This window comes from Plectrocnemia conspersa, unplaced genomic scaffold, assembly GCF_051122295.1.
Source record: "Plectrocnemia conspersa isolate PC_06_02 unplaced genomic scaffold, ASM5112229v1 ptg000005l, whole genome shotgun sequence".
NCBI lineage: Eukaryota > Metazoa > Arthropoda > Insecta > Trichoptera > Polycentropodidae > Plectrocnemia > Plectrocnemia conspersa.
In genome coordinates, this window is record NW_028277169.1 from 27120681 (window position 1) to 27142601 (window position 21921).

At 32.5% G+C, this 21921-nt stretch overlaps 3 protein-coding genes across 5 annotated transcripts; 1 reads left to right on the top strand and 2 right to left on the bottom strand.

The window, feature by feature from the left end:
- Positions 1-3652: 3652 nt before the first annotated feature.
- On the bottom strand, positions 3653-10776 carry LOC148235326 (uncharacterized). 3 transcript variants are annotated; one of them, XM_088185369.1, is made up of 11 exons: positions 10740-10776; positions 7868-8001; positions 7376-7689; positions 6213-6346; positions 5805-6062; positions 5520-5730; positions 5338-5455; positions 5129-5275; positions 4911-5059; positions 4754-4848; positions 3653-4370 (listed from the first exon to the last, which is right to left on the bottom strand). In XM_088185369.1, the coding sequence occupies exons 2-11, from the start codon at positions 7985-7987 to the stop codon at positions 3769-3771; spliced, it is 2148 nt and encodes a 715-aa protein (XP_088041495.1). In that variant the 5' UTR covers positions 7988-8001; positions 10740-10776; the 3' UTR covers positions 3653-3768. The 3 variants fall into 3 exon arrangements, with proteins under 3 accessions (XP_088041495.1, XP_088041494.1, XP_088041493.1); XM_088185368.1 differs by having other exon boundaries at positions 7868-8124; XM_088185367.1 differs by lacking the exon at positions 10740-10776 and having other exon boundaries at positions 7868-9468.
- LOC148235327 (protein FAM177A1) lies at positions 9620-11140 on the top strand. The gene is made up of 2 exons (XM_088185370.1): positions 9620-9778; positions 9867-11140. The coding sequence occupies exons 1-2, from the start codon at positions 9620-9622 to the stop codon at positions 10170-10172; spliced, it is 465 nt and encodes a 154-aa protein (XP_088041496.1). The 3' UTR covers positions 10173-11140.
- Positions 11141-12107: 967 nt separating this feature from the next.
- LOC148235328 (uncharacterized) lies at positions 12108-17102 on the bottom strand. The gene is made up of 4 exons (XM_088185372.1): positions 17019-17102; positions 16835-16899; positions 16687-16762; positions 12108-16614 (listed from the first exon to the last, which is right to left on the bottom strand). Exons 1-4 carry the CDS (start codon positions 17044-17046, stop codon positions 15578-15580), a joined length of 1206 nt encoding a protein of 401 aa, XP_088041498.1. The 5' UTR covers positions 17047-17102; the 3' UTR covers positions 12108-15577.
- Positions 17103-21921: the final 4819 nt, after the last annotated feature.

Genomic DNA, 21921 nt, shown 5'->3' on the forward strand with positions numbered 1-21921 from the left:
CATAAATATTATGTTATTTATGAATTGAAGGTCATGAGGGAAAACAATAACATAGAATGAATTTGTAACAAGATTCATAAGGTAGTCTCAAGAAATGGAATAGGAAAATTGACAGATTTAAGTAAGCTTAAGGCAGCTTCATTATTATTAAGTTAACATCGATAACATTTTCCTGGACATATGGATGTTTTAAATTAAAGTAGTCTATTTATATACCAGAGGTATAAACGTTTTCTTACAATTTGCCACATGTCTACATTTTTAAAATTGAGATTTATCTATGATCTTTAACCTTTTAACCGGGCAATAAAATCATGACGCCTAAAGGCGTCATAATTTTATTTCATACATAACAGGTGTGACATAAAAAGTTGTCAATGAATTTTAAAAAGTGTTTTTAACAGGAGGGACGAATTTTGCCGAGTGTGTTTTCTGTGACAAATTTTATTGTCATCGCTTTTCGTTCTGTTGATTTCATGACGAGACTATATTTAACTTTTAAATTTGACAAATTTAACTGTTCCTTCAGAATCAATTATTTTTGATCATGTAATAAGAAACTGCCTGGTTCGAGGTTAAGAGTACATATGAGAAAATACAATCGAATGTAGAGAAATTGGTCACAAGTTCGGACTTCTTATATAATAAAACGAAAGATCTTGAAATAGTATTCTCAAATGACTTATTTGAATTTAAAGATACATAAATAAACTATACCAATATCAGATATTAATTTGTATGTTATATATTATTAATAAACTATACTCTTGTTTGATATACCCAATCAATTTAGTAACAATTAGTAATGAAGTAACGTTGACAAATTTTAAGTTATTCTCGGTCAGTCAATACATTGAGATATATAAGCTTGATGTTTTAATTATCACCATTTTATACTTGATGCATTTAACAAAATAAATAATAATGATATACTTTATATTTCAATGTAGTATAATTGCCAATTCTCAATAATATTTTATCGTTACATGTTATTGTAAAAGTGCATAGTATTGACCGCATAACCGACATGAGTATCCTTTAATTCTCCATGATTTAGTTGATTTGTGTGTTCATTAATGTGTCGGAAAGATCTTTTATGTAATAATTTACATAATTTAATTTTTTTCAATCTTTATCACTGCACATTTGTCATTAACGTTAGTTAATCGTAAACACATGTATATGCGAAATATCATCAGTAGGGCTGTGTTCTTAGGCGTGTAGTCTTTTTAAAATTTTGATTGCCTTATAAACTCATAAATGTCTTAATCATACAGCATTTTGCATATCATTGTCGTCAAATCAGTAAGAAGATTGCCATTTCTACATTAGAAGATCAATACTTGAGATGGGTTTGGTGATTTATTATTTATTTTGTATACACGTGTAAGTGTGCCTTTTAACGTGGCTAGAAGTTCTTTCAATAGCGTTATAATAAATTATTATATTCAAAAAAATGATATAGTACATGTATACATATATATTGCGTAAAAATGGATAAATAAATATATTTTATAAGCAATTCGATAGAGTGTTCGGAAGAGAGTATTTAATATAATAATATACATAAAATATTTATAGATAAAATTCTAATTTTAATACAAGACAATACGGACATAACTACAGTTTTCTTTTTAAGTATGAACGGGCGATTGAGTGCGAAGTTTATGACTGTGCCATGGTTATTTATTGAATATTTTGTATTTTTTTTATTACATATATACATAAATCAGTCAACACTTATAGGTAACGTATTGCTGTACTTCATGATGTAAGTGTTGAGTTTTTATAATTATTAATTTTTAACCCTGTTTCGTTTAAACCGCTTGAAATGTTTGTAATATTTTTTTTCTATCAGAGTTGATTTCTAATTAATGTATACACTGTGATCCTCCAGTTTATATTTAAAGTTAATATAACTCTTTAGACGAATTAGAGGTTGATTGTAACGTTGTTGTATATTGTCTATAAGGATCACGTGTCTTTTTATACTATCGGTGAATCAAAGACCCCACTAATTTATTCTTTGTATTATATTTATTGATGAAGAAATGCGAACGAGTATCGCAAACGTTGACGAATTAAAAAATAAATTAAAATATGTAGGGAATTGATCAAATTGAAGCTAGGAGATGAAAGTTGATATGATATCGCAATAGTTAATTGTAATCGTTGATTAATAATAACTTTAACACTGTATTTATGTTATTTTATTGAATTGTATATATATTAAAGTGTTTTTTTTTTCAAAAATCGTTTGTGAATCTATAGTGATTTGTTTTATGTTCCTAAGTTCTTTTGTCTGTCTCTACATATTTGCAAATTTTTATGCAAACTGCAGAACGTCGCTGCGAAACATTACTTTAAAATTGTTAAACGAATAGACTATCATTGTTTCATATTGATTGTAATTGTTGCTGTAAATAAAATTATGAAAAACAATATAAACAATTTTAACAAAATAAATGTATTTTCAATATAATGCCAACTTTGTGGACCGTTGAAGCTGTGTAGTGAGAATTTTTCTCATATATAATTTACTATTCGAAAATAAATGATATTTTTAAAAATCACAAGGAGCACACTGGTCGTTATTTTGGAGACAAAGAGCAGTAATAATAGGTAAAGTAACCCTAAAAATATATATTATTGTAGTAACAATTTTGTACTATAAATTTGATAATCAGGTCTATATGTAAAACTAACTTTCATACTCAGTTTTATTCCCAGCTATATCATCATTTCATACCCTCTAGAATGTGTCAGACAAAACATGAATCATAGTGTTAAATTTCATAGTTTTAGTGAATCTAAATTTCTCATCAGCATAATAGAGCTACTAACCTTGAGGGCTTGTTTTTTCTGTGTAATGCATGTAGATTCAGAGAATTTAATGTACTCTAATGTATAACTTAATGCTAATTAAAAAGGTCGGAATAACATAATCCGTAAGATCTAAACCGATAATACAGGTCGTGGACTCGAGCCACAGAATCAGCATCGAATTTTTATTTACAAAAAAGCGCTATTAGGAAAAATCAGTCCCAGCTGCAAAGTGACATCTATTGATCATAAATTAAAATAAACAATTACTTAGTTACCAATTTCCAGACTGAAAAGCCTGATGATTAATACTTGTAGGTATTCATTGTCTGATTGATTTACGCAGTTGGTACAGATTTACCACGTTGTAACGCATTGGGCTTACGCCTATAATGTTACAACAGAAGATAAACAAAAAAACAAATGCTGCAACTAACATTGTTTATAATTTCATCTACTTTTACATTAGTTTTATTTGAATTAAATCAATTACTGAATCTATACCTTATTGTTTTAACTTGCATATTCATCTATTAACCCTTTCACCGCGGCTGATATTTTTGCGCACCATTTCGAAAAATATTTTCCTGCGGCAGCAAATACTCTTCCATTAAAAATGTATCCGATTTGGATTAGGCAATTCTCACCAAAGTAGCAAAAGCGAATGTATCGGATTTCGCCAACGAAAGGATTAATGTCAACCAGAAAGCTATGTATGATATAATATCATTCAAAACGTTTATCATTATTATTATGAAAATGAGGATTCTCATCAAGGTAACTTCTCTTTTAAAATTCCTTGAGAACCATTATGCTTATTAAAAAATACTTTTAATTAAATAAAATATTTTATTAGTAAATAAATTTGTACATTCATCATTTATTTTAAAAATACATTAAAAGTCTCAAATTTGCTCGGCTCATAAAACAAAACCGTTCTTAAAGCTATCTCATATCAAACTGGGCGGATTGTACATTCGAGAGGTTTTGCAATAGAGTCGCCGTCGTATAATCAGAGTACTCGTTCCGCTGATGAGCAGCCAGCATATTGGCATGGTTTGCGCTTACCAGATCCAAGGCCCTCTGAGTTATATCAGGACCTATAAAATTCTGCTTGACCAAATCGCTTATATTCCTCGAGATCGATTCGGGGTTGATTAGGTTTATGACACGATTGTTCGTATTGTTCGCTGACGCAAATAAATTATTGGTCATTGTCGCGAACTCGATCGCTCTGTTGTGAACAGACATTAATTGATCCTCTTCGTCTTTATGATTTGGATTCTTCTTTTTGTTGGCTTCAATATTCTTGGATACGATTTTTGAGTTGGTGGAATTTTCTAGTGAGATCAGTTCAATCGCTCTGTTTTGTAGTAACATTGATTCTAACAGGTGACTATCGTTGACGATTAAGTTACTGTTAGTAGATATGTTGCGACTGTTATTACTTTGATTCACATTACAATTGTTTCTTCTTTTATGGGCGGATAGATCATTCGATTGAGCAAAAGCTCTGCCGCAAATTTGACAGGAATATGGTTTTTCTCCTGTAAAATGAATTTTAATAATTATTAATATATTGCACATTTGGGGCGTGTCACAAGCAGTGTTGTAGCTAGGGTATGTGCCGCCCAGGGCGATCCTTAAAATTGCCACCCCTCCCCCATACATTTTTTGCAGGGTCATAAAATCAGCATTTCTTAAAATAATACATTGGTTATTATTAAGCTCTTGTTATTCGTGGATTTATATGTTTTAGTAAATTCAGGGTTAAGAACCACACTAGACGATCCCATCGCGAATATGCCGCCCCCAAGCAAGTGCCGCCCGGGGCAGCCCGCCCCCTCCCACTGGTCACAAGGCTCAATAATGAGGTCAGTGTTTCACAAATGTGCTCAAATGAGTAACATAAATTTATTTATAATTTTACCTGTATGTATTCGAACGTGGATTGCTAGTTTATCCGATCGAGCAAATCCTTTACCGCATGTAGTACACACAAACGGTTTTTCTCCAGTATGTTGCCTATAATTTATAATTATTTTAGATCTTTAAATTTGTTATAGAATTTATAAATAAATAATAACCTCATATGCAGCGTGAGATCGGTACTTCTGGGATAACCTTTACCGCAAATTTTACACACACACGTCATGACACCTAAATGTCGACGCATGTGCACCGCCAAGTTTGATCGAGAAGTGCATGATTTTCCGCACATTGAGCACAACGTTAGCTAAAACAATATTATATTTTAGAACCCTTAAATCTTAAATAACGAATTTTATAACTGAATTAAGCTGACATCTTTCTTATTAGTCGTTATTTGTGGGGCCAATGATTGTCCGTTTCTGTCCTTGTGGGTTCTCATATGGACTCGAAGATGATTCGAATAATTTACTACTTTACCGCAAACAGGACACTCGTATGTCGCTTTTTTAGTATTTTCTTTCTATAATTAGTTTAAAATATCATTGATTAGATCTTAAGATTGTATGTTATTGAAATATTTACCACATGTGTCTTCATATGCTTATCCATGGCAGATTGCGTCACAAAGCCTTTCCCGCACATGGAACATAAATAGGAACGTTCTCCCGACTGTCGTTTCTTATTATCAGTTAATTCATGTCTGACAAAAATATTAATTAATTAGCTAATTAGTATTTATCGTACAAATAAACATCATATCTTACTTATTTTCGATTGAGTTCTTAGCATCAGTCAGTTTCTCTATCTTTTTCAATTTAATCTTATACTTCTTCGAATTTTTCTTGGGTTTCAAGCAAATTCTAATTTTCCTGTTATGATTGTCGCTCATTACATCTGAAAAGTTACCATCGTCGTAATCTGAATCTTTGTTAGAATCCACATATTCAGATTTCAAATTCGAATCATTATTTAGTTCTGAAAATAATACACAACTAAATAAATCACTCCATGTATTATATTGTATAATAAAATTATTAAAATTAACATACCGCTTGTCTGTAAGCTTAATACATTATTAATCGATTCTGTGAGGCTTTGTTCACATTTTATCATAGGTACTTCATAATCCTGTTCTGGCTCAACCTTCACTTCTATATCGTCAAATTCAATTGGATCGGAATTCATGCTATTTTCATCGGATAATTCATTGGCATGCCTCTTTTTAATATGCCGTTTCAAATGTAAATTTGCAGTAAAAAAGCATTTGCATTCTAAGCATTCGTAGAACGATTTTTCTAAATGATATCCTGAAAGTATGCCAGTTTAAAATATGTTTGTAATAATTCTATTATATCTTATCTATATGGGTAATAAATTAATTTTATTGTGAGTAGTGTAATAAAATAACATTTTTACTGTGACTTATATTGATAAAATATTGCTGATAACAAAATTACCGATGTGTTTCATAAGAAGGTCATGTCTTGGAAAATCTTGCTTACACAAAGGACAAACGTTGATTTTGCCGTCAATTGTATACTCTTTATGTGTCACTTGATGTTTTTTCAAATCAAATTCGTTTGAGTACATTCTGTAATATTAAAATATGAATTAATATGTAACGTAATATTATGGGAAGTTTTTGATATTGGAGATACCTTTTTTAAGACATTTAACTCAAATATGTAAATATCATTTATGGCCAGAATATTTAACTACATTTTCTTTAATGTTTTAAGACTAAATAATAAATATTTCTTGCACATTAATTATATAATAAATTTAATTTGACCGACATTAACTATTATAATCTGCCACCAACCTAAGTTTAAGATGCTATTACATTTTTTTAAGCAATAACATATTTTAGATGTAAATTAACAGCTCATATTTTTCAGGTCAAAATATAGGCAAACAGAATAAATATTAATTGGTCAGAATTTATATTAAATGGTAAGAATTATTTTGACAATAGTCAGAATAATTTTTTTCAGTGGGAAATAGTGTTATTGTGTAACACTAAAAATGTGTCATTCGCATGTCAGAAGTTCATTATAATTATAATTATCAAGGTGTTTTAGGGCTGACTTGTTGGATTCTGTTGTTATTCCCGCTTCGTTCGTCACTCTGAATACCTTCGCGCCCTACATATAATTAAATGGGTCGTAAAATGATCTGAACAACGCTTACACCTAACCTGTCCAACAGTTTGGGTGCAAATGAGATATATTATAAGATATGTATAAAAAAAAATTATTGCCCATTTATATCTATAAATTTTGGCTTGCTTACACATAAAGTAATGGACACCCAAATAGCACGTCTCCAATTTACCGTGTTATTGGGGAGTCTACTGTATGTGATTTTTATACGAAAGTATTTTTATATTTGATTGTTAGGTATATTATCTGGTCTTTTTTAAAATACCAACATATTGTCAAAGTATAACTAGCTATTTAATTTAAAAACATAACTATAAATATATAAACATACCCATAAATAATTACTGACTTAAATAATTTAGCATTTATTTAAGTATTAAAACTGACCAAAATCAAACAAAATTACTGATTATAAGTAGAGTTATCTTATCTTTGCAATCGAATCATTTTAAAATAACCTTTTACATATTCCGCAGCTGAATACGCTTTCGTCCTTCTTCCTGTGATTTTGCAATACATGATCGATGAGATCGTTTAAAGATGAATGTCTTTTGTGACATATTGTGCAATTGATTGATTTGTTATCATCGTCCATCGTTAGGGAATTTATTTCCTTCTTGACTTCCGGATACAACTCGTTGCTTACAGACGATATGTAGTTTCTCAAAGAGGCATCTGACATTTCACACTGGCGTTTGAAGCTCGACGCTTCGTTAGCATGCTTTGTGCACAATTTGCAAATGTGCGATGGTAGACCATCGTTTTCGAACACCTAAAATAGTAACCAATATTATTAATTATTTAGGTAGATGTTTTTAAATCTAGTTTTTATTTGTTTTAAACATTTTTGTCACTTTTTGGAAAAATATTTCTTATTTATTCCAAACTAAGTTTGTGATATAAATATACATGACAGATATATAAATACAAATATATTTGTATCAGGTTACCTTAACGGAAGAGCAGGTCATGAGAAGGTTTGGTATGTCCCAGCGAGGATCGAAAATATCAGTTAATTCCGTCTTTTCTCCCAAACACACCCTACAGATGACTTCCATGTCGAATGCCATCACTGCACCATTAACTGACATAAACGATAGCCAATTTGTTATGCGTTAGCATTCACAACGGCGATCGTGTAACGTGTCGTTAGATATGCTTTTGAATGCGACGACGGCACTGAATAGTGTCCGAACAATTCATAACGCTATATATAAATTTACATATATAAATAAATACATTTTTATATAAACAGCTCTGCGCAAGCCGAGCGTATGGCAACACTGGCGACGCCACTGACACATGGGCCAGTACAAAAAATATTTACTAAAAACTGCCACTATTATTAAAATTAAAAATGGAAATAATTTAAGTTAATCGCAAATTGCTTTGTTATATATATTTTTTATTTAATAAAATTAAGATTACAGTGTGCGTATGTGTGTTAAATAGTATTATGGGGACTAAAACCTATATCTCTATATAAATGATAACTATGCAACGCCTTGAACAATTTTCACAAAACTTGGTTAATATATGACTTACTATTTGGATAAAAATACTGTGGGGTTAACAACCCTCGGTCTTTGAGGATTGTGGGTAATGTGTTTAAAAAACATCATTTTGGACTCGCTGAGATGAATTGTGCAACTCCGGAAGCCATTTAAGTCCAAGGTAATCCACATCAGCATGGGGGAGGGGGTGAGAAGGGGAGAAAAATAAGTAGTCCAGATGACATTTAAGTTCTACTTTTTTAATTCCTTTTTATGTCGAAAAGAAAATTAGTATTATGGGGACCGATTTAAATTTGTTATGACCAAAACTGGTCGGCATTTGAGTAGCACTAGCGTGACAATTTTCTCTCTTCACGGCCAATCTTCCAGGTGTTCGGACGCATTTTTACAATGTAAACAGCTCACATCTTTAATAAAATACTACTGCAGCGGCTCAATCTGTGTCTAATTGCCACCCGTCACCATCACCGTCCCTAAAGTATAAATAAAACACAGACATCGCCAGGGTAATCAGCTAATAATAATATATAATATAAAAGGCAACAAAAATATTTTAACCTAGGGTGGCGAAAAAATTGGTCTGAGTCGATCTTATAAGTAAGGATTTACTTCTTTAGACCAAAATGAATTACCCTAAGTGCTATATATTGTCAGTGTTATTGAAATAAATGGAATTAATAGACTGGAAGTGTTTGAGAGGTGGCTTCATAGGCGTATACTAAAAGTTCCATGAACGAAGGGCGTCTTTAATGCCCAAATTCTCTTCATGATAGTACGCAATCCAGTTCCCTTTATTAAACAATGGGAGATAAAATATCTAGGACACATGATCCGTGGTCTAAATTAGAGCTTCTTGATATCTCAATAATGGGAAAAATTGATTAAATAAGTGTTTTGTGCAGCAAAGTACTGAAATCGGACAAGATAATAGAAAAAAATAAAAGTTTTTCTTAGTGTTTTTATTAGTTACACTAATAAAAATTGTGAAAATTAGAAGATATTTTACCTAGTTTTAGAATAATGTTTGTAAAAATTGAAATTATAATGATATTATTAAGTAGTTGAATAAAAATAGTTTATTGTATTTGTGCAAAATTTGTTTTATTGATTAGCATTTGCGGTCTTAAGGCCGAATATAGGACGTCATATTTTGACAGCTTCGCGCAGCGGATCGTTAATCATCCTACAATGGAGAATCCTTTGCAAGCAGATTTGGCGAATAATGGTGATTTTAAATTGAACGTGCGCATCCCAAAGAGGGTTATTCACTGCAGCGATGGCGTCGTTGAAGAATACAGCGACGACGAAGTCGACAACAACGAAAATCAGCTGCCTGCTGTTGATCCGGTACTAATCAGATTTTTTTGTTCTTTTATAATATATGAATAGCAAGTGCGCAAATAATTATTATTCACGTCCCAATATCTGTTTACAGAAAATGCTAACATGGGGACCATGGATATTACATTACGCCGTGGCAGGCGGAGCAAAAGCAATCGAGTATTGCGATTTCGTCGGTGAAACGGTGGCCGATTTTCTTGGAATTACAACTCCGAAATATCAACTTGAATTGAGTGAATACGAGCGTATGGAAGCGGCAAAGAAGAAACTAGAAGAAGAATCTGCAGGCTGGGTCAATAACAATAGCGAAAATGGCACCACATTGATCACTTTGCAGCCAACTGTTGTACCGACAATTGAGAGATCGGAAATCGACGATGAGGGTGACGGTTGTCTATAATATTTCAAGGACCTTTTTTATTTTACTATTCTGATAATTGTTATGTTAATAATTGTTTTCTTCTTATTAGCACCGATGAAAATTCAGGCACTTTTATTTATTAGCTTGCAAGAGATGAAAGCTTATATATTTTAATCATTTATGTTTATTTAATAATTACTATTATTAATTTACTTTTTTTATTTCATGTCTTATGTAACCAAATATATAGTCACTATTATTTAATTTATGCACAAGATTGTAAAAATTTAAGCTGCATAATTATAAAAAATATGCATATAGATGTATATAATTAGTTGATAATACATATTTATTGTAGATTAAGCTTAATTTCCAATTACGTGTATCACTTTATATTTAAATATATTTTAGTAACAATTTGGTTGAAAGTGAGGTTGTACTATTTTATTTAAGCTGTATTATTGCTCCAAATGATACGAATGTATATAATTAGTCGATAATACGTATATATTTATATTCAAATTTTAGCTTAAATGCTACATATATCTCTATATATTATATTTTTCAATAATAATTTAATGAAAAGTGATGTTAAACTATACTTACGGTAATGTGCGTATCGATCGAGAGGTTAATTTTGACTGACTTGTCAAGGATATACAAGGTATTGTGTGTACAACTGATAAATGAGCTATAAAACACACATTAAGAAACACCTGTATTTGCATGGAAATAGCGATGTGATATTGGTTTAACGATAAAGATATATTTTTAATATGTAGTGTATGTGATCTTTACCTAAATAAGTAATGTACTTTATAATCAAATATGTATTTAATCTATAGATTAATAGAGCACAATATTAATATTACTGGCACAGAGTTAATTGTATTAGTATTTTAAAATGCATTCTATTTCTCAATTTGCTTATAATATGATAATCAAGGCTTACTGCCAAAATGTATACTTATTAATTAATTCAAATTCTAAATAAAAAATCATTATAATAAGTTTTTCATTTAATTAAAAAATAATAATAATTAACCAATATTATATATCTCTGCTATAAATTTATCAATTGAGATGCTGGGGATTTAAATAAGTATAATTCTGACGATCATCTCAAATTAGGTTTACTATCACACTATAGTGTATGCATGTTACACACACCAACTCAAAATATGGATATAGTATCTTTGCATTATTTTATTATACACTTTTGATTCCTTTAATTATGATTTTTAAGTATCAGGTTGTCCCATTAGCCTGCGTTTTTTCTTACATTAGCAAAAGTGTATAAATTTTTATAAATTAACGATAATTCACTATTTTTTCGCAGTTTGTTAATTATAATCGTATCAATGATGCTATTTAATAATAGGATATTTTTTCCTTCGATATTTTCAACCCTAAATCAAAAATGGCAATGGAGGTAAAATAATCTCAGTTAAATTGTATTATACTTTATGAGTTTCAACTGGGTCATAATGTGAAAAAAGCAGTTAAAATCATCCATCATGTAATTGTCATAGATGCCATTGAATTTAAAATATGATAAATGTGCTAAAATTTTCGTTCTGGGAATTTTGACATTGAATATCTACATAAGAGCGTGTTAGTGAGGATATTTGGGCTGCTATCAAAGCAAGAAGCTAGCACAAAAGCTCAACGTGTCGCCTACATCAGTTCACAAATATTTAACAAATTAGGAAAGGTTAATTTGCAGAATAAAGGAATTAAGAAAAATAATAACCAAGCTTTAATAATGAATAATAATAAAACAACTAATAAATTTTAGACAAAGATTTTCGCCTTTCGGTTTTTATAATCAATAATCACAATTGTTTCATTTTCCTTTCTTCCATTAATGCCACTTTCAGTTTTGAAACTACGACTCAGAACAAGAATGTCATGTTGTTTTTCTACCTGTCTCATATTTTTGAATCACATCTTTCCTCTAGTGTTTAAACTTCCTTTTTTTTGTTTTGAGAATTTCTTCGTTTATTTATTCTATTTAATACTTCCGAGTTCCTCACTCTAACATGAGCTATATAGCATTTGTCTATATAACCACATCTTGAAAGCTTTTAATCTCTTTTTCATAGCAGTGGTAATCATTTAATCTTTTTTTGCTATACATAACGATAAATACAATTTAACATTGGACTTATGTTTGGGGCTATGGCTGCAAAAAGTTTCTTATATACTGTTCATTTGGCATCTGTGGTGTGTATAGTAAAGAACCTGCTGGGTACGTGTTCATCATCACCATAATGTGTTCATTATCATCAACACAGTCGCGGGTTCCTTATACTCATTTTATAAAATGATAATCGCCTGGCTGGTTTTGAGTCGAAAACCTGAGATGTATTTTAATATACTTTTATAACTCGTACAGTTTGATGAACTGATGATCCAAAGTATAATATCATACTTGCACGCAATCTTCCTCAAGATCATTCGCTTGAAAACTTAACAGTCGCTGAGAGTTGCTGATGACTAAAGAAACACATTTTAGCTGAAATTAATTTCCTGTCAATCTTAGCACTGACATACTTTTTAGATCTGACATTTCATTGTTAATTTGACAAGGTTAGTGAGCTTACATTATATTCCGAATTCCCTATTACTTCATAAAGTTTTCCTCAGAATACCCTTGAAATTAATGAATATATGATTTGTGTGATGTTTTTGAGGATCTGTCGCAAGAAGCGTATTTGAGTTATTGTGAGGCACTCACAAATTTACATTGATAGTCTCCTACCATAGTTTGTGAATGGAAGCAGTATATTGTAAAGCACGTATGATAATACTTAATATGCTATGTTTAGTGTGTACTTACACAGTAGAAGCAGGACTGAGTAGATCACTCTTTATGTACCAGTCCTCAGATAACTCCATTATACTTAAATAGCTCTGCTGGAATCCCATAGCTATAAGGAGATTTTTTGTCTTAAAATTTGGGATTGCAATACCGGTATTGGGGCAAACATTGACCTTTATTACTACCGGTATTACAACATGAAATACCGGTACCATTTTCAACATGAGCGACATGTCGGCAACATAAAAGGAATATGTACATTTGCTTTATCTAATGATAACGGCAGGTCTAACGGTACCTATCATTCCAAATCATTATGTTATGTAGCAGAGAAATGACCACGCCGCTGCGGCCCCTTTTTCATGATATGGAAAACAAAAGCGGGTACTGTATACATGAAATTATTTTTATTATTTGTACATTTTTATCTCTATTCAGACATATTTTTACCCAACAGTTAAAGGAATATGCTTCACTAAACATGGGTGTTAAATATTAGCAATAAGTGAGTCTCAATATTTATATTTAAATGAAAAACGTATTTGAATGTTTTTTTTTTTAAAAAAAACTTTTTTATTTGAAAATAATGCAATGTTATTTTAATAATGTCAATACCAGTATTAACTGTTTTCTATTTTGGTAATATCGTTATTGAAAACTCTGGTATTATTGAAATTCCTACTTATAATAGCCTTTAGAACTTCTTAGACTGACGGTACACACATCAAGATCATCTATTTGAGTTTGAATTTCCGTCTCGTTCTGACATCCTACATTATTTTCTACGCCATTTAGCAGCTCCCAAAAGTGATTGCCATTTAGCAGCTCCCAGAAGCGCTCAAATTAACCTCAACGGGTGCAGATCGGCGCAGGACCTAATGATGCACACGTCTGCTGACAGAGACACGGACATAGTGCTCATCTCCGAGCAGCATAAAGATGCCCTGCACCGATGGTATGCAGATGGTATGGTTCGTTGAGGCTGAGGGGGAGCTATATTAGATTGGTCGACGGCGAGGGTTTCGCGTGGGTCGAGGTCGGAGGGATACGGTTTTACAGCTGTTATTACTTTCCGAACTCACCCATAGACCCCTTCATTAAAGATATATCCCGACTTGCGGAAAACATCGAGGCTTCGAGGTTGCCAGTTGTTGTCGCCGGGGACTTCAACTCCATGTCACCGGAGTGGGGTTCCTCCACTACAGATCGCCGCGAAGCTGTACTCTCAGAGACGGTGTCTCAGCTGCGCCTGCACGTGGCCAATTGAGGGAGCGTTTTCACGTTCCAACGGGGAGACAGCGGCTCCATATTGGACATGACTTTTGTCAGCGAATCGATAGCTAACCGCATAACACGATGGAAGGTGCTAGAGAGTACCTATTCGGCTAGCGACCACAACTATATAGAGTTCGAGCTAGCAAACCGAGCTCCGAGGCTAAAACCACCGCTTACAAATCGCGGTTGGGTGGTACGAAAGCTCGACACAGAACGTCTAGACAAGGCGGTCGCTGCTGAGAGGAATAAAGTTATTGACTTAGTGCGAAGTGAAGCAACAACAGAGGTCACCGTGAAGGCGCTTAATGACTTTTTGAGCCACGTTTGCGACGCGTCCATGCCCCGAAGAAAGGGACCGCTGTGAAGGCCTACTTACGACGGGAAGGAAACACGGCGAGCTGTCGTACCATCTGACGCAAGCGATGACCGGACACGGCTGCTTCGGTCAATACACTATCGGCAAGACAGCAAGTGCCGCGTGCCTCCACTGCGACACCTTTGAAGACGACGACGCAGAGCATACCGTCTTCAAGTGCACAGCGTGATTGACAAACAGAACGGCGCTGGAGAGGATCATAGGAAGGCCTGCATCAGCAGACACTTTGGCCTAATCCATATTGGAGAGCCGACGTAACTGGGAGGCATGGACGGACTACGCGTCTGATGTCTTGAAGGTAAAAGAAGAAGCTGAAAGACAGCGAAAGATAGCAGCCCTAAAGGGACAGAGTCTCTAAACTGGACGAGCTGACGTGCAATATTGGAAAGATAGTACCGACCGTTCAGGAGAGGGCTGGGGAGAGGTTTTAGCCGATAGGTCGCTGCTAGCAGCGGAATTCGGCACAATCACCAGCAACCTGGAGGGTGGTGAAGTCTTTCAAAGATTCCCTCTCCTCATAACAGAAAAAAAAAAGAAGTGATTGTACCATCTATTAATGATGTTATTTAAATGGTTCCATCCTTGTATTGGCAGGAGCTTATATGTATATATTTTCGTAGAATCCTTTCTTATTGTATTATATGTTGTAGGCCTGAGTATATTTGAGTGATGTTTAATTTTATCTCAATGATGCGGTATATTTATTAGGAAGAGAAAAAGTACATTTAATATGAAACAAAACACCCTGTCTCATTTCTTTTTCGAAGAATTATAATGTTTTTATGTATGGTATATAAGTATATTTTAGTTTAAGTAGATGAAGTGGCTTATTTATTGTACGCAGTCAGACAAATCTTGACAAGAAAGTTATAATCAGAAATATCAATAGAATAAAATATTTATTTATTTAATATTAACAATTTTATAAATTTCAGTAATAAATCAAAAACAATAACATTTATATGTACTTTAAAGGTATTTTTCATTTAAATGAACACAATTCAAATGCCGTGAAAAACTACTTTTACTCTTGAACGTTTTTGTACATTTATTGCATTCAAAATTGAAAGAGTTACAGCAAACTTCGTTAGTATGACGAGTAAGGCTAGATTTAACTTTGAATGCTTTACCACACTTGTTGCATTCAAAATTACATGATTCATTATGAATCATCATGTGCTGCAATAGGCGTCTTTTAATTTTGTAAGCTTTACCGCATTTATCACATTTATATCCACCGAAATCAATATGATAATTGTTATGCTCTACAAGACTACGTTTATTCTTAAACGATTTTTCACATTTGTTACATTCAAAGGTGTATGAATCGCGGTGAACTTCGTTCGTATGACGAATAAGGTAAGATTTAATTTTGAATACCTTACCGCATTTATCGCATTCATATTCGCCAGAATCGACATGAAAATTCATATGCTGTGTTAGATGGCGTTTAGTCTTGAAGGTTTTTATACATTTGTCACATTCAAAAGTGTGAGACTCGCAATGAACTTCGTTTATATGACGCTTAAGATGATATTTTATTTTGAACATTTGATCACATATATCGCATTTATATTCACCGATATCGTTGTGACATTTTATATGCTGTGAAAGATTACGTTGAGCCTTAAACGATTTATCACATTTGTCACATGGAAAATTTTGGGAGTCACTGTGAATTTCGATTGTATGGCGGGTAAGAACTGATTTACTTTTGAAAGCCTTATTACATATTTCACATTTTACATTATATGATTCATTATGAAGCAACACATGCTGCAATAGCTGATATTTATTTTTAAATGCTTGGCCACATTTATTACATTCATATTCGCCAATATCAATATGACGATTCATATGCTGTAAAAGATTACTTTTAGCCTTAAGCACTTTAGAATATTTGGTACTTTTAGAACTATAAGATTCAATTTTATTTGAACATTTATTAGGTAAAATATCTAAATTGGTTATATTCTCGTTGAGTATATCTTTAACGTCGTGGGTTTCTGAAAAAATAACCATTAATTTAAATATAAAGTAAACTATATAAACAATCAGGGTCGAACATTAACTCTTACCAGTTTCGATCATATCATCTACTTCTTTTCCGTCATCTTCTTTAGTGTTGTCGTATTCTATTTTTACTTCTTCGCACTAAAAAGAAAAAGATATTTTAACTTTTTTACTTTTCAAGCTCTACCTCTGTACAAAAGTTATTTATTTTACCTTAACTTGATGCTTAATTGTATTTGTATAATCGAATGTTTTGTTTTCGTTTTCGACACCAGGTTCTAAAACCGTCATAATATAAGATTTTTTATATCAAGTATATTTTTAGATTGTTATATTATACTTTAAAAAGCAATAAATAGTGGTTAATAACGTGATTATTAGCAAATTAACATCATACCAGTTTTAAATATAAATGAAAAAGCCATTGCGGGTGTTTGACATATGGAGCTGTCAAAAAATGAAAACAAACAAGCACACTCCATCTTTGGCCATAACATGTATAAAATTAGGCATAATAAAATTAATATAAAAACAACTGGGGAAAAAAACTATTAATATAAATAGTAATAAATTTACTTTTATTTTAAGTTTACCATTTAGTCATTATAAGTAAAACTTTTCATATTATTTTTTACATAAGAAATAGACATTTCCATTTAAATTCTCTTATATTATATTGTTGTTAATTTTTATTATTGCGATTGTACTGATTTTACGTAATGATTATTACACAACATGGAAGATTATTGAGCTGCTGTTGCTGGTCGCTTCGCTCGCGATGACTTTGGCGATTTTCAGGGACGGCCCTAACTTATTTAGCGCCTTAGGTAAAAATTAAGTTGCTCCCCCCCTTACATATGATCAACACATTATATTCAAATATTATACACCAATACTATTTTACAATAATTCAAATTAACTACAAGCATTTTAATACGTAAAATAAATTAAAATTACTACAGAGAAGCTCTTTATAAAATAAATACCGAAAATTCGTGTTTCTGCTTAGTCTTTGTATGTTAATATTTTTTCTGTAAAATATCAGTCATAGAACCGCAATGGTGGTAAACCATTTATAAATGAATTCCGCAATATGCTTAGTAAGCCTGAAGTCTAGATGTATTTCTTAATATTTACCCTTGCTCTCCATAATATGCCATTTTTTTTTACTTTTTAAGTAAAGGCAAGAGTTGTCTTCAGCGTACATTAATTAGGGAGTATATCGTAAGTATAGAAATATTATTAGTATTGAGCGTTCACAAAATAGCGTCGTACTATTGTAGTTAAAGACAATTACTGGATTTATATTTAAATAAATAATATGTTGAATCGTCGTGCCATGCTGTCTCTAAGACTTTTTCAATATCGAGCATCAATATTTCTGTGTATTTTAATAGGCAAAAATATTCTTGGATTGTAAATTTATTGGTAATTCTACTTATTTTTGTTTTTATTAATATTATTTATATAATATACGACTATATAAGAAATCACTTTCGATTTTCTATAATTTAAGGGATGGGGAATTTGATGCTTCGCCACTGGTGCTTAGGACCTATAAGCATCTTAAAACGATCTGAAGAAGAATGCTACTAAATTTATTGTGAAAATATACGCACATACTATATGTGTGTATGTATGATATATACATACATATAAAAACTATTTTTTAGGAAAAAACAGATATCTGCAGGTAGCGCTGTTAAAGATATATTTTTATACGCCAAGGTTAGCGTCGTTTCGGCATTGTATGTAGTTCATCCGGTATGTGGGGCAAAAATTCTTCGGGGTCGCGTTGTGTATGTAATTTCGCGAACAATTTGCAGAGCGTTTCTTGTTTCACCGGCGAGAAGATGGTAGGTGTCTCACCTTTGTGGCTGTGTACCAACATAAATTCGCGTACGTACGGGTTAGCAGATACGGGCAATTTAATATAATTTCCATGACTCGGGCTTGACGTGGGAGGTTTTCGGGGCTCAGCCTCACGATCGCCCCGCCCGACCGCCACCCTCTCGGAGAACCACAACATCCACCCCCTTGTCGAGCTTCTTTGATCCCCACTCACGATTGTGAGGCATGCTTTAGATAAGACCCGTGGTGGAGTTAAGCAACAAAACTACAATACATGACAACATACGAACTATAACATTCATACCTTAATTTTGAGCCATTCAGGTATTTGCAATTCTCATGTCAGTCAATCATCATTATGTTTTTCTTATGGAGAAAATAAAATAACGTCTACTTATATTTATTTCATTATTGGCATATATCGCAAATTAAGTCGTTGGTGCAATGTTCTATGATCTTGCTTTTCAGACTCGTCGTATTATTGTCTTCATGAACGATTCTTTGGTACGCGGAGCGCGACTGACCGCTACTCCCCCTCCCCCGCCATTTTATCCCTGATATATTTTATCTGTTCCTTAAATTGATTGGTGATGCTTTTAGTTTTTACGCTGGTTTACATGACTGAAGCTGCCACTCGACACATCCTAGGTAGGGGGTTACACCAAGCGTCAGTCCGCGCAGTATACTCAAGCAAAGCTCGACTAGGTAAGCAGGAACGTCATTGGAGGGGGGGGGGAGGTTGTGCATGTGGGGACATTTGCTACGGACTTCTAATATTTTAATCACACACTGCAAGCAGAAAAGAGAGTGTTTCCAATCGAGTAAATAAATTCATTTTACAAGCATTGCATCTTAACATTCCGAATAACCCTCGTATAATAATTATGATGTTTAGACGTTACGCTACATATGGGCTTTTATATAAAAACACATATTTTTGGATTTAAAAGCCACAGCGAATATGTGACAAAACATATTATTCGCAAAATACATTTTTATGCTTTCAAAGTGGCGATAAGATAGTTATCTAGACAACTGTACATTGAGAACAACAAAACAAATCCTACCCTGTGTATTTACACCTATTGGCACACTCTTTACCGCATATGACTAATTGCAGAGCAATTAGTCATACGCGGTCTAATATTTAAGAAATTCCAGAGAAGATTCTTAAGATACCTCTATGCGAGAGTTCGGTTATTATCCGACGCCTTTTTCTAATGAGCTTTGTGCTATGATTCGCTGTGTTTTCTTAATAATTTATTCAAATTACTTAATAGTATTATCAAAAATCCTTCTTTTCTCGAGAATTTCCAGCTTTGGTTTCCGGAACTTTCAGCAAAACGCTCAAGCCAATTTTTCATTCCAGTTTCAGCAAAAACATTCGCATTTGCCTACTAACCTATGTTAGTAGTCATCCAGCTTCTTACTACGTTGGCACTGTAGTTTGATCTGTTTAGTGTCAGCTATGAGGAGCTGGTCCAATTCATTTCGATCAGTTTTATTATTTTATATTAATTTCTTATTAATTTTTTTGGTGTTTTATTTCCAAATGTTTACTATATCTGGACAAATATATGTTATAGTTACATGTATGATTCGGATGGGAGCATGGAGGATAATATTTTTAAATGTTGAAACCTAATGGACACTCAGATTTCCGACTACACCCGTGCATCGCCAAAACCCCAAAACAGTGAAAGGAGGATAGAGAAATCCTACAACTACCCCCAGTTTACAAGAGCACATGTATATGCATGCAAATATAACCCTCTCCCTTTACCTGTTACGTCCAATACCAAAAGGCTACAAGGGACACTCGCGCCTAGCCACTTAGGTCATTCTAACTCGCAGCACATCTACATACATACACGTATTGTATGACCGCCTCGCGGAAAATACACGGTGGTTCATAAAATATATTTATAATTATTTTATTTAATTTATAGTTGATAGTACTATTGTATAATATGTAGACAAAAAGTAGATGCCGTTATCAGGCTGTAAAGTTGAAATGGAAGGTCTTGGGAGTCGGAGAGTCTTCGTTGAAGTGCCGAGTTGTATTACTGTCGGCTGTGATTTTATGGAGCAGCTGTGATCTGTCGTGGTGCGTTCTCTTGTTGATGCTGGATAATTTGCTAATGTGATTCCATGGCGTGTCAAATACATAGATATATTTTGCTATTTTCAGTTTAATTTTTGGTGTTTCTTGGGAAACTTATCCATGATTACTTTATATCTTGATAGCGCATGAATCAGAAAAAATAAACGTAACATTTCACGCATTTCTTTTAGAAAATAAGCAAGCTCATTAGCTCTCACACAGTCTACAAATATATGAAATATTGATAACGTTTAATAATGTCATTAATGTTCTAAAAATCTGATCCAATGGAAATTATATTATATATAAAGACTTTAAAAATGGAAACATTTTCTCCTATTAATTACAAGCACCTAAAGTATATCATTCAAAACAAATTACCATCTTTAAAAAAATCCTTAAAATCAGAACTGTGTGAACATGGGCTATCAGAAACTGCATACGATGGAATATAAATTTAGATTAACATTTTTTTTTCAAATTTAAAAATAACACACGGTAACGTAAAGGCAAAAAACAAATTATTGTAGTCATCATATAAAAGATCAGTTGGTATCAAAGAATATAATTTTTATACTCCATTTATATTTCCATGGTATTCGATAAAAGTTTTTTTAAGAAGTACATTACGCAGCCACTTATTCACCACCTACTGCACCTCTTCGTCGGACCTAAACTTATTTTCTCTTATTTGCGCAATTGGGTACAAGGCATATCTATAAATAAAAACCTAATTATTTACATATTCCATTTTCACATACATCAACAAGGAAACGGAGTCTGTTATTATAAAAAAAATAATGTACTGTAGTTCAAAAATCTGGGATGTGAAATAAATTTAAATTATTATTATTATTTTTAAATTTTTTTTTTATTATTGGGTAGAGTTTTATTTGGCCGTAAAACGCAAATTCAATATTTCTTATACAAGCGTTAAACAATAATAAAATAGTTTCATTTGTTTAGTTCACGTAGAAGCTCCTCTCAGAATTACTTTGAATTGTATAATTACCGAAACGATCTGTTCTATTTTCAAGTTCGCAGCATTCCAAGAAGATGCATAAATTAGTTTTATATAGAGTGGAAATGCCGAGATTTTAATTATAAAACGCAATGTGTTAAAACCGAAATCGTGTTCCGTTTCTGATTTTTTTACTGGAATGGCTTTCCGGTGAGTTTGACTCCTCATTCTTATTATAATTATTTTGCCAGCGGGAATATTAAAATAGTATTTCAGCATTATAGATTTCTTTATATCTTATATCTGTTGATATTTACAAGGTGATTATCTTTAGTTTTTAGACAGATCATTTTTTTAGTAATTTGAGAGCATGGTTTTTCATAA